Here is a 24,518-nt window from a genome sequence, read left to right on the forward strand (position 1 = left end):
TCTTTGACCAAGGAGACAATTTAATGGTGCGCTCTTGTGGAACCCAGTTGTTCCACATTAGGTGTTAAAATTCTGACATTTTAGATGTTTGCTTCATATTGACGCATTTTCTGAATTTGCCTCTATTCTGTACCACTCAAAATGCCAAACTCAGCCAAACAATTGCATGATTCATCTCCAGAAATTTATCTATGTTGTAGATTATTTCTTGGTGCACTCTACAGGTAACTTTACTGATGATACACTTTGAAAAACTCTGTCAAGATGTGCCACCTATGGTCATTTTGGTCCACTTTCCGAATCCAATAGACAGTACCCAAACACAAAAGTCTACTGCAGGTCAATGGAGGGGTGTATGTAGTAATGCAGCGGTGGCACTCGATTACTGTATTTTAGTAAAATTTTTAAGTAGTTGTACTTCACTCAAGTATTTCTATTTTTTTGCTACTTTTTACTTTTACTCCACTATATTTAAGAGGAAAATATTGTGCTCCCCTGCATTTATTTGGTATCTATAATTATGTGATGCTTAGGAGACTTTAAATACAAAACGTATAAGTTTATAAAATAGGATTAATTGTTAAGATTAAACTGCCCAAAAGCATATACAGTAGTTAAAATAAGCTCCATCTCAGCCAGGTACAACATTAAAATACTGTTTAAACGTTTATGCATCAGTAATATTGATACAATAATAAAATATGTAATAATACAATACTGACAATGGTCATTTTTCTGTTTAATGACCACTTTTACTTTTGATACATTAAGTGCATTTTGTTGGTAATACATACGTATTTTTATTAGATAAAATGTTGAATGCAGCTCATGTAATGGAGTATTTTTACGCTGTGGTAATGCTACTTTTACCTATAGAATCTGAATACTTCTTCCACTATTGCAATAATCGTGTCTGGTCTGTTATAATATCCACATATATTATAGATAATTACAATTATTATTAATATCTAAATAAAGGACTCAATTAAGTGTTATATGTGATGCATATTGAGTATTAAAACGGTCTCCTATTTGGTTAATAAATATGAACTTAATGAATATAAACTTATCATTATTTTCAATTAGTTGAGTTGTCACAGACCAGCCTTTAGGGGGCGCTTTGATCACTTTCCTTGACTTGGCTTGAATGAGCAGATTCAAACATATTTTGTCACCTATAGAAATTAAACCATAGGTAAAAGTTAGTAATTTGTTCAATCAAAAATATTTTTAACATTTTTATTATGCTTTCCGTGTTTTACGTAGATGTAGGGGTACTTTTTTTTTTTTTTTTTTAGTAGCCCGTGTTTAAGAAAGTGCCGCTCAGAAATCTTAGGCTGCATTCACGCACACTGATGGAGAACAGGCGAGGCTTTCAGGTTGGTTACGCGATGGCCGCTCTCTCGGCAATATTTGGGTTTTTTCGCGAAAACAATGGCTTCGTCGCTCAGAGAGGCGTGTTGTTGTCTTTACTAACTACCGGAATGATAGCGGAATTGTTTTAGCTGGTCGGTTTTGTTTTAACGCAAGGTAGAAGATGTACCGTTTCTTTTAGGGACTCAGTGTTTTTCTTGTTCGCCTCCCGGGCCTGGCCGCAGCTGCCTACACCGTAGCAGCGGGTTGCGACTTTCGGATGAGCGGGCAGTAGCTCTCGAAGAGGTGGGGTCTGAGTTTAAGCGAACATGGGGTAAAACAAGTCAGTAGATCCGTCAGGGGAGATGCATAACACGAATGCCACTCGTAAATATTATCTATACAGACGAAGGGGCAACAAGATCAGAGTTTTGACTTCCAGCTTGATGTTCTTGCTAGTTAGCATTAGCCAACGGTGGCGTTAACTTGCTCTGGCTAAAGCGAAATGGCATAAGTCATTAAACATCAATTAACGTAATCTAACGCAAGAGCTATCGATAATGCTGCTTTTACGGAATAATCCGGAACCCGAAATAACGCGCGTTTAACGTGAAATATGTGTTGTCGCTCGTAAGCGGTATCTTTGCATCTTGTTGGTGCACGTTAGCACTTGCTAACAGCAGGTTGCTAGCTGAACTAACTGGTCAGTGACGTAACGCTGCTCATTGTTTTGACAGCACGTAGCATCCTAGCCGAGGATTATTATCCTGTTTGATTAATTTTTTTCTCTCCCACGAAAATCAATATAGCCAGATACTAGTCATAGAAGTTAATGTTTGTGTGCCTAACTGATGTGACGCAGCTCATCGTTCTGTTACGTTACCAAAGTATCTCCTGCTAGCGGCCAAACATACTTTATCTGTAATTACTGCAGCATTTCTGATCAATGTAGCTTCATTACGCATCTGATTTGTTAAAGCTTTGCTCCCCGTGGTTACGATTCTGATGTCTGTGTGTGTGTGTGTGTTTTTTGTTTTTTCCCCCCCCCAAAACAGTAGCTGCTGCCCTGTCTAAAATCCTGGTTTTTCTTTGACACTCAGTTGTAGGATGGATCCAGACAGTGGGGCAGACACACAAAAAGCTGTCAGTTTGCAGTGGAAGAGCTATAAACTCGTCCAGGACCCTGCTATTAGGCGGGTCGCACAGAAAATCTACAGATATGACGGAGTGCATTTCAGTGTGCCAGTGAGTTAATGTCCAGGGTTTTTTTGTTTTTTTCTTTATAATGTGTGTGAGTGTGCCTAAAACTGTATCTTTGAACTACAACCTGTAAAATTTTCACAGGATTCTGGATTTCCTCCCGCGGGTGAGCTGCGAGACCCTAGACCCCGGAGGCTGTGGTCCAGGTATACAGAATTGTCCCTGCCAGTGCCGAAGTTTAAGGTGAGAATAGCTAGTCGACATTCATATCCCACATCCCAGTTGCTTAATTTCTTAGAATGACTAGATCTTACCCCTGATCTTGTCATTTTTCGTTGCAGCTTGATGAGTTCTATGTGGGTCCCATACCCCTCAAAGAGGTGACCTTTGCTAGACTAAATGACAACATCAAGGAGCCCTTCTTGGCAGAAATGTGTGCCAAGTTTGGTGAAGTGGAAGAGATGGAGATCCTGTTTCACCCCAAGACCAGGAAGCACTTGGGCCTGGCCAGGGTGTTGTTTACTAGCACCAGAGGAGCCAAGGACACAGTCAAGCATCTGCACAACACCTCTGTCATGGGTAACATCATTCATGCTCAACTGGATATAAAGGGTAAGCTGATACATCTCATTTGAGACATTTATAAGGTGCGAGCATGTTGTGACTTAAAAGTTTTTACAGTGATAATATTTGAATCTTTGATTGAGCTTTTGGTTAAAAACTTTGTCAATCAAAAGAATTGAAACATTCTGACCTGTTCACACAATTAGAAATATAACATAAGCCAGTTTTAAAAAAACAATTTGTGAAGTGTATGTTGAACTACAAAGCACCCAGGGAATGTATACCTCCCGAAGGCAGTACAACCCCATAATTTATTAGATTTTTACTCTGCACCTGGATCTGTATCCGCACAAAATACACAAAGTGAAATACCTTATAAGGGGATATATGTGCCAGTTTTTTATTTAATTAAAGAAAGAGCTGAGGTTTGTGGGAGAGTACAGAAAATCTTCTACCTTGCAATTCCTCTATCTGCACCTTTTACCCAAATTTGTACCAGAACTCCCCATAAACTTTAATTGAAATCTGATAACAAGTTTGTGAGATGTCTTGCTAACTAATAAACAGACTGACAAGCAAATAAGAAAAAAAAAAACATATATGACCAGTCTCTTGATGGTAATAAAGCCTAATGGAGTTTGTCTTGAAAACCTCTTTATAAATAAATGCAGTTTATATCTGCGTTGACCTCATTTCACAGCCTGTATTTATCTTTCTGTGACTTTTGTTTCTTATCAAGGCCAGCAGAGGCAGAAGTATTATGACCTGATAGTAAATGGGTCCTACACTCCTCAGACAGTGCCCCTTGGAGGCAAGGCTTTGACAGACAGGCTCCAGCCTCAAGCCCCGGCACAGCCACAGCCTGACACGGTATTTCATGTGTATTATAGTACTAATGGATATTAAGATGCATTTAAGTGTTTTATCAACACTATTATTAGTTGCACACTCTGTGGGTCCGATTTAAGTGTAGTTCTAGAAGACAATTGCCTAATTTACTAAATTCTGATATATTTTGCCTCTTTCTGCACAGTCATCAGAAATCAGGCGGAGGCTCTCTAGTGAGCTTGCAGTTTTGGCAGCAGGGGTCCAGGCCCTCACGTCAGGAAACATTACCCCTTGCTCTGTGGACACTGGCTTCAGTGATCAGCGTCTGGACACGCCCCCCTCCTCCATGGCAGGCCCCTACACCCCAGGCTCCTCTGCTTCGTCTCAGGGTGGTGGAGGAACACCTTACAGCTCCAGATCTGGGACTCCTTTCTCACAAGACTCGGGCTACACCGGCGGCAGGTTAGTTGTTGATATTAAGCATATAGAGTTACATGTCAAAATCTTACCATTGCCTCAGTGGTGTAGATATCATGAGGCCAATTCAGGTCCCTCAGTCAAAGCTGAGAGACTCAACATCATCTGTACATTATCAAATCACAGTTTATGAGATTTCAACATGCTTTCGCAAATCATGCACGTTATTCATTTATCAAATTTGTATTAATAACTGCCAATGAAAATCATACTGCTGAAAATGTAGATACAACTTTTCATACCTTATCTTCTAATTTACACACGACTCTCAGAATCTTTTTGTTGTATTCAGATAAAATACATCTCAGCTCACACAGTGAGAGGAATTGTTCCTGGGTTCTGTGCAGCTGTTATGTTGCATGGACTGTATGTTTGCATAGTGCACCAATGTTTGCCACCATTACATTACAATACAAGTATTTGTTCATTATCATGTCCTGCATAGAATGTTCTGTTGGTAAAACTTAAGAGTATCTCTGTTGGATGAACATAAATTGTTAGATAACATGAAAAGTAAATTTTGGGATTTGTGCTTTTGATCATTCGGCTCAACTCGCAGTGTTGGCATAGGTACTTGGTGGAAGAGTAGGACTCAGATTCTGTAGTAGCATGTTTGTGAATGTTAATCATGCTGAGGTCCACAAATACATTTAAATGCTTCCTCACTTGTCTCTTGCAGGCATAGTGGCTACAACACCGGCACTTTGGGCAGTGGCTACCCTCCCCAGGACATGTTACCTTCCTCCTCTTCGTCCTCTGCAGTCTCATCTACTGTCGGAGGATACAAAGTGTCTCGCTACTCTGAGGATGTACAGGAACCTTCAGTGTATCATCGAGGTCGCCCTATGTACCCCCCAACCACATCATACCGTCCCAATGAGCCCCCGTGCTATCCCCCATATCCAAATGTTGGAGGGCCTGGGCCACACATGGCACACCACTCCTCAATGCCTCCACCACCCCTTGCCACCCAATATGAGCAGCCCCCGATGTCAGACAGGGAACGGGACCGTGACAGAGACTCAGGGGGGCGCTACGGGACAGGGGGGATTGGCTCCAGAAGGTCATCATACCACCACCAGCAGGACACAAACTCTTCCTCAAAGTACCATTCCCATCACTCTCATCACCACACAGATCGCAGGGATGACAGGGGGTACCGGCGAGACAGCCTGGGCTCCCGGTCAGGTGACCATAGCCACCAGAGACACCGCAACCACCACCATTCTCACAACCACCATGGCAGCAGCAGCCGCAGAAGGAGCAGCCACGACCGAGACAGGGACAGAGACAGAGATCGAGATAGAGACCGAGATAGAGACAGAGACAGGGACAGGGACAGTGACTACTCCAACAGCTCTGACCCCAGATACAATTCCAACTCTTACCGCTCTTCCTCTAACAGCTTGTCTCCCCCACCCTCATCTTACTCTGCATACTCCTCCTCCAAAGAGTCTGCCCCAGCCCCTCCTCAGGGATTGGACACTTCCACTCGTCAAGGGGGCACAAGCCTTGCAGAGAGGGGCTCTCTGCCCTCGGTAGGTGCTGACAAAGACTATCATGCTGGTCACCACAGTGCTCTGCCTCCACCTCCACCACCGCCACCACCCCTCCCGCCAGCCTCTGTTATTGCAGCGGCTGTAGCTGAGACACTTGGAACAATGGACTTCAGCCAGGATAGTCCGGCCCGCGAAGAGCAGTGGACAAAGCCCAAACGCCGTCCCAGCACCCCACCTGCACCGCCGAAGACGCCCCCGCCTTCCTCCCCACCCCATCCCTCCATCACTTCCTCCTCTACCTCCCCTTCCTCCACTTCACTCCCCCATCACCTCCCCTCTTCCTCCAGCTCCCCACCACCTCCCCAACGTGACTCCTCTTCACCAGAGCCAGATTCCACCAATGAGAGTTTACCCTTCGTTTACCACAGCAGCAGCCTTGACTCTCGTATTGAGATGCTTCTAAAGGAACAGAAGGCTAAATTTTCTTTCCTTGCCTCTGATGAGGAAGATGAGGAAGATAGGAAAGAGGAGAAGCAGAGGGCCACACGTGGGGACCGAGGAGAACGAATAGGTGGGTCAGGGGATGCAACAGGGGAGCATACAGGTGGTACTCAGGTGGGAGACAATGGGGACAAGGACCACAGGAGGAAAGGGGAAAGAGACATAGATGGCCACAGAGGAAGGAAACGGGGAAAGGGTGGAGAGGGTAGAAAAAGTCCCACTGTACTTAATGCAACCACACCATCCTCTTCCACCTATTCTCCGCACATCCCACCAACAGAGGAACCCCAGCCACAGGTTGGCCTTGCTGGGCCTGGAGCTTTGCAGGAGGAATCTTCACAGGCTGGATCTGCTGATACACGGAGCAGGACAGGAGCACACACACCACCTTATAATGGGCAGAGTCAGGTAAGATCGGTAGCACATAATGAAACTTCAGGATTTGAACTCTTGGGTCTCAGCTTTTATTTTCTGTGCTGACAAATAAAATATTTGGTTTTAATATGTGGCGCCAAGCAGTGCTGATGTTGTATGTAGGCATATAGGCAGCTTATATAAAGCACAGGGAAGAAAAGCCTCTACTCATTGCTTTTATCTTTAATCTCTCGGAATTCTTGAGGGTGCTACCAGCCAGGGGCAAAAGTTCACAATTCACATATCAAGCACTCATAAATCATCATCTTACATTTTTATTTTCAATAAATGATTGAAACATTCCAAGACACACATTGACGTTTCATACTCTGCCTTCTACTGTGTGTTTGTGTGTGTGTGTATGTGCATGTATGTGCTGTTTTCCCACAGTACACTTCCTATTTTTGTGGCAGCCCCACCTTTGAAGTGTGGTTATCATTGTGATGCTTAAACACGGGTGATTTTCAAACTTAAAACAGTAAACTCTCTGTTCTTTCAGTCCTCCCCTCATTCCTCAGGGGAAGACATGGAGATATCAGATGAGGAAGAAGAGGAGGCTACCATAACAACGGTGACCACCCACCAGCCCTCAGTCACCTCAGGTTCCTCACCCTCTTCATCCCAGGCTGCCATGCCATCACAATCAGCTGACCCCTCTTCTTCACCCCCACCCATCTCTGACTCTGCACAGCACTTTGGCACCTCCATGCACCCTCCCTTGCCCTCCTACCCTCCTCATTTGCCTCCTCCTCCTCCCCCTGGTTATTCCCTCCAGCCCCCGCCTCCCCCAGGCATCCCTCCCCTTCCCCATATGGAGCTGCACCCTGAGTATCCTCCTCCCATGCCCCACCACATGTATGACTATGCCACCTCCATGGAGCTGATGAACCAGTATAGTGGTGGAGCTCCTATGTCCTTCCAAATGCAGACCCACATGCTAAGTCGCCTACACCAGCTGCGCTTGTCATCATCCAACGGCTCCCCAGGCCCTGGTGAGGCAGCCACTGCTGACTACACCTCCTACCATCTCCACAATCTGCCGCCACCCCACACACATCATCCCTACATGGACCAAGAGGGGAGCGGGGCGGGCGCTCATTACGACCAAGACCATCGCTACATGCCCCCTCACATGCCCTACCCCTACCCCGACCCCCACAGCACTCAGATACCACCCCCTCCACACCATGGCATCCCACCTCCCCATACGGGCTGGCCGCCACATGTTTTACCACCACACTACCCCTCTTACATGCCCCCTCCTGGCTATGGCACCATGTTGCCTGGGGATGGAGACGAGTACAGGGCTCCAGGTGAGGAGATGCCCATGCTGGCTGAGAATCCACACGAGGCCACAGTGCAAATGGTCTTGGCCACTCTGATCCAGGAAATGAAAAACATCATGCAGAGGGACCTGAACCGCAAAATGGTTGAAAATGTTGCCTTTGCCACCTTTGATGAGTGGTGGGAGAGGAAAGAGACCAAGGCCAAGGTAAGGAAGAGCAATCACAACTATGGCTTTGTCTTTTTAAGCACGCTGTTTGGGGTTTTGTGTGAAAGTAAGAAATACTGCTTTATCCACTTTCTGTATATTTTATGTTAAAACAGGGTTTGTTTTAATAAACTCTGGCTTTACTTCAAGCTGATTCTATGATAGAAATAAAAATGACCATCAACCCTTTTATTAGTCCTCATTCACTTTGTTGCTGCAAATTTTGCTTTCTAAATTTTCAGTCCAAAAAAATATGTTACTGCATCTCGCCTTCCTATTACTAGCAAAGGAACGTTTCGTTTTTTCGAAGATGGCAGTGTAAAGTTGCCATCCTCCTTTTCTGTAGTAAGCAGTCATGGCCCCGCCAACTAGTCTAATGAGTGACCATTGTTAATACTTTTAAATGGAAAGGTGAAATATGAAGATCAGAGGTCTGATGTGTAATTATTTTCCTTTTCCAGCCTTTCCAGACAATGGTTAGGGGGGTGTCTGCCTTACGGGATGATGAGAAAAAAGAGGAAAAGGTCAACCGTCCACGGGAGCCTCTCATGTCTCTTGTTGACTGGGCAAAGAGTGGTGGCATGGAGGGCTTTTCTCTCCGAGGAGCACTACGACTGCCTTCCTTCAAGGTAAAAGCACAACACTGCGACGAACCTTGGGCTGTATCTCCATGTTTAGTAGCCCACACTGTGATTTGATAAAAATTAATGCACGGCATCTACACCACTGATTCCATACACGCACTGTCAGGTGTCAATTTTACCATTTGAGAAATCTATCACCATCATTGCATGCCCTTAGTTAAACCATTGTTCTTTATTTTGCATTTTAAAAGAAGCCATGCCCAGGTTTACTGGTCTTGGATGTATTTTTAGATCTAACAATACTGCCAGGACTCCAGTATAATTAATCTTATGTTAATGTGTCAATCTTGAAGATTTACATTTAAATAAATGTCTGTTAAGTCCCTATCTCTTGCCGAATGAGGTAAGACAATGGTGATTGAGCTTAAGGCCCACTGATGAAAGTACTGCAATATTTCTATATTTGCAGTAATATGAACTGGGTGTCTGTGGCGACATTCCGGAAAAAGTGCTGTATTAAGTTGATGCTAATGCAAATCGAACATTTCCTACTGCTGCAGATTCAAATTAAAAGCATTTAACTGGTTAAACGCAAGATTACTTATATTATGAAGTAGTCGCAGGAAATGTAAGTTTAGCATTCAGTAAGCTTAGCACTTACCGCTATAAAAATGTGTCCACAAAACAAGACTGGTCATTTTTGGCATTTTTGGACAGTGGATCAGTTTGAAATATTACATGGAGTAAATAGAACAAGAAGGAGCAGCCACAGTGAGCTGTTAGGTGAGGAGCTGCAGGCGACAGGCTGAACACCTCCAACCTCTCATTGAGGTAACCAACTCCTTTCACTGTGCCCCCGCTGTTCGCAGACTCATTCTGTGCAGCATCAAATCAGATCACGGTTTTTGACAGAATGATGGAAAAAGGCCAATTATTGCCTGAGTTCTTTATTAAAATGACAATAGTTTGTTTTGCTGCCCTAGAAATCTGTGACCTGTAGTATTAAGCTGCATTTGCTGTTACCACCAGTAACTACAGGTGTCACCAAATCAACCAGAACTGAAATCTTTAAAATTTCCACTTTAAGATAGTTTATGTCAATTTAAGTAAATTACAAAAATATGACAAAAATGCAGTTTTATTTGGTATTGTTAGATTTTGTGGTATCAGCTTATGGTAGTTGTCAATTCAATTCTTCTTCATCGATTTTTTTATTTAAAAAAAAAAATTGTTTGTGTCCACTTGTGCAGGTGAAGAGGAAAGAACCTCAGGAGCTTGAAGAGGGAGACATGAAAAGGCCACGACCCTCAACCCCACCTGATGAGGATGACGAAGGTTTGCTGAGCAGATGTTGAAAGTTTTTAAAAGAGTGGTTGGACTAATAGGCTTGCTGCATATAACTCTGAAACTGTTGTCTTGTTTCCAGCTGCTGATGGGAGAATGCCAGAGGCAAACAGGCATGGAGCTGAAAGGGACAACAAGAGGAGAAAAAAGAAGCCAAGAAACCGTAAACCCTGGGAGCTTGACAGTGAGGGAGAAGAAACATCAGATGGCTCCTCGACCGAAAAGGTGTGGGGATTTTTTATTTGGGGGGGGGGTTTAAAGCCGACAGCAACAAAAAATAAACAAACTCACTCAAATTTTGGTTTTGGTTCCCAGACATCAGTGTAAAATTTGAAGATTTCTGTGTGCTTTTTTTTTTTTTCCAATTTATCAGATGGCAGAATAGACATTATATGAATTGATATCAGTGTTTTGGTCCAAATTGCATGCAAGTAGTTAGATTTTTTTATTTGCTTTGTGTTAACATTTTGATATTAAGATGTTTGATGGCAATCATGTTCTTCTCGCTCCCACTGTTAGCTAGATGGCAGCATTTCACTGTGATCTTTTAGTGTTGTAACTACCACCCTTCTTTTACGTGTAGGAGGATGAGGAAGAAGAGGAAAGTGAAAAGGAGTCTGACGGTAAATCGCAACTAGTAATCTCATTACTGTTTTTATTTTTATGTTTACGTTCAGTTAAGGCAGTTTTTACACTAAATATCTTTTTTTTTTTTTTTTTTTTCTTTCTTTAGATGATGCCCTTAGTGCTGATAGTGATGATGAGAGCCTCTCCTCATCCTCTGAGGGCTCTTCTTCTTCAGCATCCTCATCTTCATCCTCCTCTGAGGATGAGGATGAAGAAGAAGGAGAGAGGATTGAAAGCGAAGGACCAGACACCATGGATGAGTCAACCATGGACAGCACAACAGAGAAAGAAGATGACAGGTATAAAGTTCTGTGTTAAGTCTATGTTATTTTTAAGCAGTACTGAAGGAGAACTAACTTCAGATATATATTTTGTCAGTACTACATAATTAAATGTTGTACTTTTCAACATGTTATTATTGCTGGCTCCAATTTATTTTATTTTTCTCAGGGAAAATAACACAGCTGCAGTTCCAAAGGCAGAGCTCAAAACAGGTTAGTCCAAATTCCTCCATCAACAGATCCAAATGAAACAGTTGCAAAAAGAAAAGAGATCATCATCATTTTTGAGTTTACCAAGGGGGTCTACCTACACTCTTTGGACTGTTGCTACAGCTGATGAAACCTGCTACTTTTCAGCAGCAGCAAATAGCACAATCATTTGAAAATCTTTGCATAGTGCAATTTGTTAAGTTTGGATCAGTCTTTCTAAACTTTCTTATTTCTCTCAGGTGAAGCCAAGGACGGCAGGACAGATATAATGACTATACCTACCAAGCGGCCTCCATCGCCACCATACCCGCGTCCTTCATCCCCTATTGTTCTTGTGCCACCTCTCAAGAAACGCAGGAAAACGGTCTCATTCTCCACAGATGAGAATGACAGCAAAACACAGCTGCCGACTGCACCACTATCTCCATCTCCCTCACAGGTGATGGGTGAATCTCCCCTCCTCTCTCCTGGCAGGTCCCCAGACTTCCCCTTCACTCTTGCCCCAAGCCCCTCAACTCGTCCCACTCAGGGCATCCAGCTGCTCCCCTTTGCCTCAAAACCAGGCGAAGGCAATGCCCTCATTGTGCCCCCATCTGGACGAACTCAAGATTCTGATGACTCCAAAAAGGGACTCCCTGTTTCTCCCCAGACCACCCCTGTCAAATCTCCTGGCAAACGGGGTGCAGGCAAAGACTCCCCCAAATCTCCCGCCCCACCTGTCATGGTGTGCCGCACTGTGCAGAACCTGCCATTGGATCATGCTTCCATGTGCAGGGTAGCCTTCGAGGAGGCCCCTCCGCCACCTCCTGTAAATAAACGGTCCAGAGGCAGACCTCGGACGACCAGCTTGTCTGCATCGTCCTGTCACTCCCTCAGAGAGGAAGATGAGGATGAGGAGGAAAGTGAGCAGAGGTTAAGACTCAAAGAGCAGCTAGGGGCATCCAGTCTCCTGCAGCTGGCCTCAGCTTCAACCACTGACCTGTCTGTGTTGGCTGACGTAGCCTTGAAAATGGACCCTGATGCTGGAGACTCAGAGGAGACAGAGACATCTGATGAGGCAGAGGAGCAGAAGATGGAAGAGGATCTCTTCTCCTCAGAGTCACTGGCCCTGGTTATGAACCCAGAGGGTGTAATTGTCCTTATGGAGCACAACTACTGCAAACCACCCGTTCTCGCAACACCACCCAGTACCAAAAGGACTTCCTCCAGGCAAGACTCTTCGGTCTTGCTCCCAGCAGACCTCAACACTATTTCTGGGGTGCTTGAAGCACCAGAGGAGGTCATTGGAGAGGCACTACCACCCAGGGGAGATACGGGAGAGTATTTGTCTGCAGTGGGAGTGCCTTGTGAGTCTGATGATGTGGGCCAAGCTGCAGCTGTACCTCCATCATCAAAGAAGAAGAGCATGATTGGCAAGGGTTTCGAACTTGAAAAGGATGAAAGCAAAAAGAGGAGAAGAAAAGACAAAGAAAACCTTGAGGTTCATCACACAAAAAAACAGGAGCTGCCAGGCAAGAAACAGAAGAAGCGGAAACTAGAGGTGTGTTGGAGTTTCTCTGATTTGTTCCTGTAAATTTTTTATGGATGTCTTAATCATAATCAGCATGTCGAACTTAACAATGTGTTACAATGGTGTATGACACAACAGAAATATGACTCATCTGTGGATTAAAATTTTAGTATTCCATTCTTTCATAATGTCTTAACCGGTTTATCCCTAGGTAAGGAAATGAAGGGCTTTATTCTCTACCTGTGTCTTGCTCATGCACAAACGTTCCAATTACATTAAAATATATTATTGTGCTTAATCATTGGAAATACAAACTTGCTATAGAACTGTAATATATTAAGATATACATTTTAAAAAAGTTTAAAAAACAAAACAAAAAGAAAACCCATGACGGTCTGTGGAATACATACTGGATTCTTTTAGTATCTTTGGAGGAGCAGACAGAGGAAATGTTGCCCTTGGCAACTCTCTAACACTCATTAAAGTCACTGATATAGACATATATTCAGTTAGTCTTTAAAAAACTTGAAGCTGTCTGCCAGATTCTCTGCAACCATTGTAAACCACGGTCCTATGTTTTTGTAGTGAGTTTGTTCTCACAGGAAAGGCTGATTGTGACTGAGCTATTTTCTCTTTTTGAAACTCCTCTATTTTGCGGCACGCTTTTTCAGTTAATTAATGCAAAATATTTATGTGATCGAGCACGGTCACTGTCATCTGCTGAGCTCAGACTGATCCTGAGGAATCAGTTTAGTTTACAGTTAATGGTCCAAACAGTAGCCTGCCCCACTAAATGTTTGGTCTTTGATATATAGAAAAGCACCTGTGATTGTTTCTCATGAAACTTAATGTATTAATTCATAAAAATCTGATTATCCTGCATATGTACATGTATTTAGGTAAATCTGTCAAAATGGAATTAACTAACTTAACAAGAATTAGCCACTGGCGCTAATAGCTTTATGGACCAGGTGACTGGTAAATGTCTTACCTGTCATATGACCATGTCCATGTGATTAAATGTATACAAGATATCAGTGCACACTTTAAACAGACCAGGAACTAAAAGGCAACAATTGATTTTTTTATTTTTTATTTATTTATTTATTTTTTTGCTTTAGTCTGGTCCAAGGAAAAGGAAAAATATGTAAAAACAGCCTTTGTGCTGGACAGTAGTTGTGTTTATTCACATTTCATTGGCAGTAATATTTCTCTTCCCCTCTGCAGGACTCTGAGGAGGATGTGGATGTGGAGGAGCTTGAGTCTGGGGAGCTGTCCAGTTCAGACACAGACGACGAGGTGGTTGAAGAGGTGAGGAAGAGTGAGCGCCTCTTTCTGCAGGAGGCAGGGATAACATCGTCCCAACGTTGGCCGAAACCTGTTCCAGCACCCGCGCCTCCAGTCATGAAGTTTGACAACCGTAGTGAGTTTGAGCAGATGACCATCCTGTATGACATCTGGAACTCTGGTCTGGATGGCGAAGACTTGATGCTGCTGAAGAAGACTTATGAGAAGCTGCTACAGGACGACCACAGCTCTGACTGGCTCAATGATACTCACTGGGTCAACCACACTAATATCCTTATCTATGACCACCTTCTGCATTAAAAACGCCTGCGTGAATGCTATGGAAATTAACCCATTATCAATGTACAAAAAATCTATGGCTGTTTTCAATCAATAAGTAGCCTACGTAATATGTTTTTTTTTTTTTAAACAGTTAAGTTTGTTATGTCTTCATGTCATGTGGGTATCCTTTTATCGCCCTTGACCTTTGACCTGCACTAACCAATTTGCCGAACCCTCGACGTAAGAAGAAGAATGCAGATGGGCAGCTCCGTGAGCATGTGACTGGTTGTGCCAGGAGTGAGGGCTACTACGCCATCAGCCGCAAGGAGAAGGACGTCTATCTGGACCTGGACCTGCCCGAGCAGGTCATACGGGAAGTGGAGAATGTCGACAGCTCGGTAGGCATACTCTCAGTTTCATTCTCTGACTATCTATGCAATATTAAAATGATTCATATTAGTTATAAAATGATTTTCCTTTTGTGGAAAGTTGAGGATAAGTTCCTAAAAAATCCAAAACGTGGTTGCAGATGACCATGTCGTGGAAAGAATTATATCGTCAGCCCCAAGCTGGCTCTGTAAACAGACTTCAGGGGATCCAGTGGTTGTCCTCTACAGATGGTTAATATGACACTTGATTGTACCCCTTAGGAATTTAATTGGCAGGAAAATGCAACAGTTGGTCCACAGTCATTTGGCTCAGATGAACTGGTAATTTTGGGAGTTGCGATTTGGGAGTGAGGATTTTGAAATGGTACAAATGGAAGCTGTTGGATGTGTGGAGCAATGTTGTAGCTTATCCAAATAGCTGATCAGCACAAAGCTTCATAACTTTGCCAATGGTCTTGTCAAGTCCGGAGGTTTTTGCACAATAATTAGAGTATACAGTAAATAATGGTTGAACCTCATTTTCTGAAATGGAGCCTTAGATCAGAACCTGTTCCCACCCATAAAGGAGGTTTTTGAGATGGTTTAAAGGTACAGCAAATTATAGATGGATTCACATTTTCATCTGTTAGTTAAAACAGTAGTACACAATCTAGGGTTTTTTTTTAATTCAAAGTATTTAGAAAGGTTTATGTGCTATCTTACAATCATTTTAAATTTTAACTGTAGCCTCAGATTAAATCCTGTTTTTGTGAAAAAGGGCTCCATCTCAGCAAGAAAGGTGCTATACAAATAAAGTTCTTATTATTGTAAAATAAAATGCAACATGTCATTGGAAATCAAAGGATAAAACCCTGTTTGCCTCAATTTTACAAGCAAATATGAAATAAATTGAAGTATGACACTTTTGTGTTGGAACTAGCCTGAACCAATAAAGGAGGGTAACCGTTCTATGAGACTGTTGGCTGGCAGATGATTAGTTCTCTAGAAACTGTTTTAAAAAAAATCCTGCTGATTTTAATAGCTGTTGGACTAGTGCACACAAACAGGTTTTTTTTTTTTAATAAATGTCCCCATTACTGGTAAGTCCAAACCTGTACTTTTGACCTTTGCTATCATTTTATGGTACTGGTCTGTGCCAAGGACAAGGTCAGTGCTTCCAAGCCTTGACACTGTTCCCTGACACTGATTTTAATTTACAAACAGCACACTTTAAAACCAGCAAACAAAATAATGCTGACCCCACACATCCTGGAAAGCTTCTTGGTGGGAGAACTTTTATGTCTCTGCCCACAAAATCCAGCCGATTCAAAAAGCTTATTGTTCCTGATAATATCAAGTATTTTTTAATACCAAACCCATTGCTCCATATGCAATGCATATCATGTTCTAGCATAATTTAGTGTATGAACAGCTTCAGTGACTTGTCTAATTAAGCAAAATATCTTTTTAAACTCCTTTTGATTGTAAGCCATTGTAAATATATAATGTATATATTACTTCTTTCACACATTCACATACACAAACACAACTACTCTTTCAACCTTCCAAATTTAATGGTTTTCAGCTGTCAGTTTCATCATTCTGGTTTTTTTCAGCATTTATTTGTTCTTTGTTTCTCACAGAAAGCATCTTGTATTAACTGGGGAATTGAGGTTCATTTGGTCGCATCAGGAGTTACAGCCTGCATATGACACACACACACAATATTTTATGATTTTTGATGATTATTCACCATTGATGGTCTCCATGTAGAGTCTTTTATTACTCTCCCACTGCCTGATGTGTTGTTAGGAAAAGTAGTAACACTACAGTGTTACTGACAGTTACTGATATTTGGTGTTGCGGTGGTTTTTGAAGGGGAAATCACCATATTTTTGTTTTGTTGCTATGTACTACATATTGCTAGTATTGTGTTTCCATTCTGGCTTTGCACTGTGTCTCACTGTCACCATGGAGAAAAGCTCGTTCCTTTATATTTTGCGCACATACACTTGAGATTTTACATTACCCATTATCCATCCCTCAATGTCTTGATGTAACATCAATGTTTTTAGGGGTAAAGTGTTAATGATTTGGCCAAAAATGAGATCTATCTAGACACTACATTAGGCTTTGTTGTCCTCAAACACCAGACATTGGGTAAAATCAAAGCAGCCCAGCAGCTTTGAAGTATCAGCACTGTTCTGAGTACAGTCTATATCTGATTTATGTTGTTTGGTCTGCCTGGTGGTCTGACTGTGGAGGAGTAACCAGTAGAAATGTTTTCAAAGCATAAATTGGTGGTGTTCTTAAAGGGTTTATGTAATACGTTGCTGATAAGACCTAATTCTTTTTTTATTTATACAGCTGTTCAGGTTGACAATAACATTCTTTGAATGCCACCCTCTTTCCTTTCAGTCAGTCGAGGCAGTTATTGTCCCAGCCCTAGGCGTATATAAAGCTGTCTCGACTGTGCCTACGTACACGCAAAATGCAAACAGACACAGACTGTTAATGTGTAATTTAATCAATATATTTTTTTTATTAAAAAAAAAACAAAACACTGATAAAGCTGCAACAAGGTTCATAACAATTATTAGGGTCAGGAGCTGCCATTTACTGCACAGGTAATACTTGTTAGTAGCATAAATTTTTTTTATGTATCTATAAAATATTATCTTGGGGTCAGGACTAAGGACAGTGCTCTTCTATTTTAAATAATGTGTGTGAGAGTTTTTAGTGCTTTGTAGACTTTAAGGGAAAAAAAATGTATTCAATTAAAGACAACTTGTAATAATTGTTGATGTCATGTAACAAAGAAACACACATCATAGTCTTTAGAATTCAGCTCTGTCCTTCCTCTTACTCTTATCTGCATTGTCAGTCATTGGTTTCAACATGAACCTCACCTACACTATCTTGCTGTTGCACATTACGGTCAAAGTGCTTTTCAAGGCCATATGATAACATGATGTTGTGTCATTGGCCCCTTTGTAAAACCTTTTGCTGTCTGATTCCTGACAGGGAGCTAACCGGGTGCTATCAGAGAGACGCTCGGAGCAGCGTCGACTCCTCACCGTTATCGGCACCACGGCTGTCATGGACTCTGACCTGCTTAAACTCAACCAGCTTAAGGTACAGCCATGTTACCTCATGTACTCAATCAGTTACATACACACTGTACCGTTTTACACATTATTGAACATTGTAATCTGTCATTATTCTTTACATACAGTTCTTCCAGAGTTTTTAAAGTGGACATCAGCATTTGCCAATATCAATTTCATACTACAATTCTGTTGGTATACAATATTTTCACAATAATGTCTTTAAAAAAGAGGAAATCTTTACAAAGTATTTAAACTTATTGTAATCACTATCAAACGTTAAGGTACAGTACCTTAGAGCAGGGGTCCCAAACCTTTTTTGCACCACAGACCGGTTTAATGTAAGCATTGTTTTCACGGACCGGCCTTCAAGGTGTGGCGGATAAATACAACAAAATAAAATGATACGACCAACACAAAACATGTGGTATTTTGTAAATATAATAATAAACGTGAATCCACTGTGTACTTGTATGTAACTTTATTAGCAGCGTCCTCCTGACATGCGCCAACAACATAACAAGAGTAACATCCTCTCTGGTCGCTATGGTAACACTTGAACATGCCTTCAAAATAAGATACGCCACAAAACAAATATAAAGTACATGAAAAATATATCTCAACAAACTCGTCGCCGCATATAATGCGGAGCGGGCTTGGTGCGCGGGAATCTCCTTTCGCGATAAATCCATATTTTAAGTACGTCTCCTGGTATTGTCTGTTAAATGCAGCTTTCTTCTTCTTAGTGGTCATAGGCTCTTCTTCTGTCTCCTTACTGGGCCTTTTCCCCTTTGTAAAGAAACTTTCCAACAACGTCTGTTTTTCACTCATTTTGCTAGCTTGTGGGTTTAATATTAGCGTTCCGTCACGTGACCGAGACAAGCATCTTGGCATGCGTCAAGAGTGAGTGAAGAACAGACGGATGTAACGGAGAGAATTTTCAATTATCATTTAGATTGTCATTTTTCAAAATAAAAGATTGTTCAGACTCGGATAATAAATAAAACGGAAATAATGTAAGTTATTTATTCTTTCTGTGCAGCCCGGTACCAAACGACCCACGGACCGGTACCGGTCCGCCGCCCGGGGGTTGGGGACCGGTGCCTTAGAGAATTTACGTTTATTATGTTGCTGCCTTTGGCTGCCATTTTCATTTCTCTCAGTACTTTGTTCTTAAAAGATTTAACTAAGAGACTTTACCTATGATACATTACTCTCTGCACTAGCTGCCACGATAAAATTGGGTGTATCCACAGCAAAGCAAGCCACATGAGTGTCACTAACAGTTATTCAATCAATCAACTACCTTTATGATATTTTTATATTTTAATGTTTTTAGGGGGCCTTTTCCATTTACATCCTAGTAAAAGCATATTGCTTAGCAGTATGGCACTGTGTGCAAAATACAGAGAAAGCACTAGGAGCAAGTGTAAACTACTAGCTTTGTCAACTGTTCATTTCAACAACTTTAAAGCTGTCTTAATGGCAAGTCAATCTTGATGTCCCTCCTCACCAGCAACACCCTCATGAGGGTGATGGTCAGATTGTAGGGTGGTGCTCAGGTCTGTGGGTGGTGGCTGTTTTGCACTGGAGCTGTTACAGTTACTGAGTCAGAATCTACTTGCAAACTGTGTTGATAACTAAAAATGTGTATACTCAGCATTTTCTGCATACACGTACTGTAAAATGTACGTGTAAAGCCAATTCTATTATTTAGGTGGACTTTTTTTTTCTAATTAAAAGATGATCAAATGTTTAAGCACCAAATGTTCTGCCTTTTTGCTCTTTACCATTAAAATTGCCTCGTTTTCTATACACTTACTGATACTTTTACACTTGTTTATCCTGATAAACTGATATAACTTCAGTGAAGCGCCTTGTACATGCCTGCAGCTTTAGAAACACTTAAACCCAAAAATTATCCGAGGGCTCTTGCTTTATGAATTTTATAAACCTACCAAGACCATTGTTACAGTGGATCTTTTTCATCCTCACGCAGTTCCGAAAGAAGAAGCTTCGTTTTGGACGCAGCAGGATCCACGAGTGGGGCCTGTTTGCCATGGAGCCCATTGCTGCTGATGAGATGGTCATCGAGTATGTGGGTCAAAACATCAGACAGGTATTATTTCGAAAAAGTGTTTCATTCCATTTCTAGCTACAAAATGTGCATAAAAAATATGCATAATACAGCTGTAATTATTCCATTAAGAGGGATTATTATTGGTGCATGATAATATAAAGCGCTGTAAATATGACAGTAAATGCAATGTTACTCATGCACCTTTTCAGATACTTGAATGTAGTGGTCGGTATAGTGTTTAGATAGGATCAGTGAGCAAATCTGTGTGTTGTACGTCCAGATGGTGGCTGACAATCGTGAGAAGCGGTACGCACAGCAGGGCATCGGGAGCAGCTACTTGTTCAGAGTGGACCACGACACAATTATAGATGCCACCAAGTGTGGCAACCTGGCACGTTTCATCAACCACTGCTGCACTGTGAGTCTGAACCTCCTCAGTCAACACTTGTACATATTTGATATGTTTTAGATATGGGTCACAGCTAACAGGTTATGAAACATGACTAGTTTTATTGTAATGTATTTCTAGAGCCGTTGCTTATTAGTTTCGCATTCCCTTGTTCTTCTAGCCCAACTGCTACGCCAAGGTTATCACCATAGAGTCCCAGAAAAAGATTGTGATCTACTCAAAGCAGGCCATCGCCGTCAACGAAGAAATCACCTACGACTATAAATTCCCCCTGGAGGAGAACAAGATCCCGTGCCTGTGTGGAACAGAGAACTGCCGTGGGACACTGAACTAGTGGACGCACTTCTCTCCCTCACTTGCCGATGGCCACACAGGCACAGACGGCACTCCCTAGTTTGCCCTCCTCAGAGTGTACATCAAAACAAAGCCACCCTCTGACAACCCCTAGCTGCTCCTCTGGATGGCCATGCAGCTGTCATCACAATACCCAGGAAAAAGAGACGCACACACTTGCACTTTTCATGCACACGTTCACTTGACAGTATCACAAGCCAGTGTGTGGGGGTTTGTGTAACCTGACATTTGAATGCTATGAGGGGGCCTTTGCTTTAGCAATAGCTCTTCTGTGGCAGTATTGTTGGACTTGATTGGGTAATATGTTCCAGCCAAGTTCTTCCATGCAGCCAGACATGAAAGGTCTTTATATTTCCATGACAATTTCTGTTTGAAGGAAAACAATGAAAACTGGGGGGGAGGGGGGACAAAAACACATCAGCACATTTCTGTCTACATCAGCTCACATAATCTAGTCTACAGCCTGGGATCATTCTTCCAGTGTCAAATCCCAACCTGTACCCACCCACCCACTCCACAGATCCGCACACAGACGCACAGGAATATCAGACAAATTCAGGGTTTTTAAAAGCGCATGTTAAGGGCGCACTTTTCAGATGACAAACTTCAATCAATTTGGTCTTCAGTTATGCAAGATTTCCAAGTGTGAAGATTGTTTTGGAGCTTTTTTTATTTCATTTCATAGTATTATAATAATATTACTATTGCTGTTATTAATGGTATTGTTATTTAGTTGCATTAGCTGTAAGTATCTTACAGTGAAATGAGCTTCAGTGTACCCACCCACTGTCTTCAGTGGCTTGTAATTCACCAGCCCTATAAAACTGATTCCCATTTTCACTGTGCATTACTCTCCTAATTTGCCACAACCTTCTGTCTGGATGAGAGTAAGGTCCTTTTGAACTACTGTTTTTAACCCAACGTGAAAATATGTCAGTTAAGTTCTAACTAAAAAATGGTTATTTTTACATGGCTGCTGAACTTTGTCTGCAGGATCAGCACAATAAAAATTGGCCTGTGGTTTTTCTTTTTTGGGCTGTTCCCTGAGTTTAAGCTATTTCAGCAAAAGGTCTTGTGCGGAAGACTCGTTGACTGTTTGTTTGGTAGGATCTCTCTCTGTCTGTTTATCCGTGTTTATTTGTTTCCTCCATGGTATCCTTTATTTTTTGTTTTAACTAGCTGATGCCAGATTTCTGTTTTAAAGGGGGTGAAAACATTTTCTGCAAGTTGTTTGTTCTACAAGCAGTTTAAGCAATGATTACCACCAAACTCCTGCAGGTCCCAGTATAAATGTCTGGTTACTGTTTAACTTAGTCCCTTGTGCTACAAATGTTTTTAAAAGGCACATTTATTTCATTAGGTCACGTTTCTTTAAATATTTAGTAAAGTTTTTTTTTTTTTCCCCGTTTTTTTTGGTCTCTGATCAGTATGTCTTTTACACAAGAGTGTGGAATAGTTCAGCCCATACAAAACATCTCTCCCTGAAAAATATATCAGCTTAAGGCAAACAAATGTCCTGCTTACAAACTGTTTGCAGTGTATATGGGTGGAAGGTATAAACTGTGTGTGCCTGTTCGATAAATGAGCCTCAGCAGGTTTGTGATACGCTGCAGACAGACGGATGTCTACGGCCGTTGTGTTGTCTCTGTTTTTCATATGGCTATGGCCGTCCAAAGTTAACTTTAATTTTGAACTTTTAACTAGCAGAATACTCTTTTGTTCCCTCACAAACAGGAAAACGTGTAAGATATTTCTTGTTGTAATAAAAGCCTTTCAGTACAAACCAACCCAATTTACTACAGGATAAAAAGATGAAAGGAAAAAAAATCAAAGAAGTACATGTAAATATTGTAGAGGTGTTTGTTTCTCGTAGAAACACGCTGATTCCAAGCTGTAAATATGTTGTTCCTTTTCCTCTCTCCATGAGGAGGAAACATGTACATACCTTCCATTCATTTATTTTTTATTGTTTTTCCTTTTAATTTGATGATTATTTTAATATTATTTGCAATATTTCTCTTGTATTAATGCGTTGGACCCTTTATTAATGGTGCATTAAAATATTTTTTAAATAAATGAAAACCTTGTTTTTCTTAAATAACTATCAGTGTCCTACTGTTAGAAATAGAGGTTTAGGATTATGTAGATAATTAGTTTGTGTCTGAAGGATCTTGACTGTCGATTGAAGGCTTTTACTTGCTAGATAGAAGGTACAAATCTATAACTATTTGAGTAGAGTCGACCAGAAGTTGTGTGGAGGAAATCAGTGCACCTGCAACTTTGACATTTCCTGTGCAGACGTGCGAGAGGAAGCATTTGAAAGCTGACCTAAGAAGATTAGTTTTCACAAGTCACCTGATGGCGACAAAGGAAAGGGAGAGCAGGTAAAGCTCAGGGCAGATGGTGACCTGAAATGAAAAACATTTGTCGGGCCTTTGCTCCGTGTAAGTCATGATTTTGTTAAAATCCACTTCCTTACCAGAATTGAACTAAGCTCATGACCTCAAATTTTCACCAAACTTGGCAGCTAAATGAAATGCTATTTCCGAATTTCCTCTGAGTTCCGACAAGGCTGGCTGAAACTGGTAATGGCAGGATATAGTGTGCTAACGTGTGGTGACGTTGCAAACCATTGTGCACGAACACCACAATTCAACAAGGTAGTGTCTTACTGTAAGAGGGGTGACAGCAATTGTTCACAAATTGATGAAGAACCCTCAATCTTACTGACCTAATATGGTACAATATTGTTCCATGAAAACCCCTGACAGTAGTTTTTTTCATTTAATGCAGAATGAATTACAGCAATGGGAAGGTAGCATTTTAAAGTTATATAGTAGAGCAAAATGTCTGATCAATTAAAGCAGAACTCCACCAATTTTACCCATCCAAGTCTATGTTAATTGGGGCTGACGACCACAATTTTGAAAATGAACAAAAAAGTATGGAGGCGTGGAGTTACAGCGAAGTGAGTTTACCAGACCCCTGTAGCCCCCTACTTACTTCTGCTTGAGACTAGTGGCCTGAGGCGACATTGGCCACCGGTGGCATAACACATCCAAGTCTCTGACTCAACTGTCTGTGGTTGAGTTGCATTGCAGGCAATGTAGGCACCACGCACCATGAAATTTTGTACAGACATTCACGGTCCCCAGAAGATAAATTCTAAGCTTTCCGGCAATTCTAGCATTATCATTGTGAGCATGTTCGCAGCCTCGCAGAGCCTCTAGCGTGGCTGTAGATGGTTAACCTTGTTTAAACCTGCGCATGAGCACAAACTCCTTCAAGTCATCTGAATGCATGACAGTCCCCAAGGTTTTTGAGCTGACTGTCATCACTATTTCTTTCTTCATAATGTTGACCTACTTCTTGTTTTCCTGACACAACAAAGACAAGGACTGAACTTTGACCAGTTTTCCGCTGTTCATTTGAACTACTTTAACTACTATTTACTGTCGGGTAGCTTCATCAACAGCAACGCATCATATTCTATAAGATCATCATATGTCAATGATCATCATGGTCATCAAAAGTCATCTTTTCATGATCTCCAAAAAACAGCCTTGTTTTCAGCTTTGTGACAATACACTTTCCAGCTAATCCAAGAGGGTTTTTCAGTAGTTTATTTAGAGTTTATCTTAGTTTTTCTTAAGAAGTAGGAGAATTTTCTTAACTCACATAGGACCACTTTATCCATCAGTTTAACACAAACACTTAAAATCACCAAATTTGGAGATACATGGATTT

The 24,518-nt window shown here is 41.7% G+C and overlaps 1 protein-coding gene across 2 annotated transcripts; it reads left to right on the forward strand.

Moving 5' to 3' along the window:
- Nucleotides 1-1,331: 1,331 nt before the first annotated feature.
- setd1a (SET domain containing 1A, histone lysine methyltransferase) lies at nucleotides 1,332-22,819 on the forward strand. Of its 2 annotated transcripts, none has more exons than XM_040159294.1 (21): nucleotides 1,332-1,379; nucleotides 2,454-2,598; nucleotides 2,698-2,796; nucleotides 2,895-3,165; nucleotides 3,857-3,987; nucleotides 4,151-4,407; nucleotides 5,102-6,830; nucleotides 7,336-8,328; nucleotides 8,790-8,957; nucleotides 10,163-10,247; nucleotides 10,339-10,481; nucleotides 10,840-10,879; nucleotides 10,990-11,182; nucleotides 11,334-11,377; nucleotides 11,614-12,914; nucleotides 14,112-14,460; nucleotides 14,670-14,851; nucleotides 17,846-17,956; nucleotides 19,928-20,047; nucleotides 20,289-20,426; nucleotides 20,578-22,819. In XM_040159294.1, the coding sequence occupies exons 2-21, from the start codon at nucleotides 2,461-2,463 to the stop codon at nucleotides 20,749-20,751; spliced, it is 6,666 nt and encodes a 2,221-aa protein (XP_040015228.1). In that variant the 5' UTR covers nucleotides 1,332-1,379; nucleotides 2,454-2,460; the 3' UTR covers nucleotides 20,752-22,819. The 2 variants fall into 2 exon arrangements, with proteins under 2 accessions (XP_040015228.1, XP_040015237.1); XM_040159303.1 differs by lacking the exon at nucleotides 1,332-1,379 and adding an exon at nucleotides 1,402-1,659.
- The last annotated feature ends 1,699 nt before the right edge of the window (nucleotides 22,820-24,518 follow it).

The sequence above is a fragment of the Xiphias gladius genome, chromosome 3, assembly GCF_016859285.1.
Source record: "Xiphias gladius isolate SHS-SW01 ecotype Sanya breed wild chromosome 3, ASM1685928v1, whole genome shotgun sequence".
In the NCBI taxonomy this organism is placed as follows: Eukaryota; Metazoa; Chordata; class Actinopteri; order Istiophoriformes; family Xiphiidae; genus Xiphias; species Xiphias gladius.

Bases quoted from the DNA above. Each gene is read 5' to 3' on its own strand.
- setd1a (XM_040159294.1), top strand. From the start codon at position 2,461: ATGGATCCAGACAGTGGGGCAGACACACAAAAAGCTGTCAGTTTGCAG. The intron at 4,408-5,101 runs GTTAGTTGTTGA...TGTCTCTTGCAG, and splicing joins TCGGGCTACACCGGCGGCAG to GCATAGTGGCTACAACACCG. The intron at 11,183-11,333 runs GTATAAAGTTCT...TATTTTTCTCAG, and splicing joins ACAGAGAAAGAAGATGACAG to GGAAAATAACACAGCTGCAG.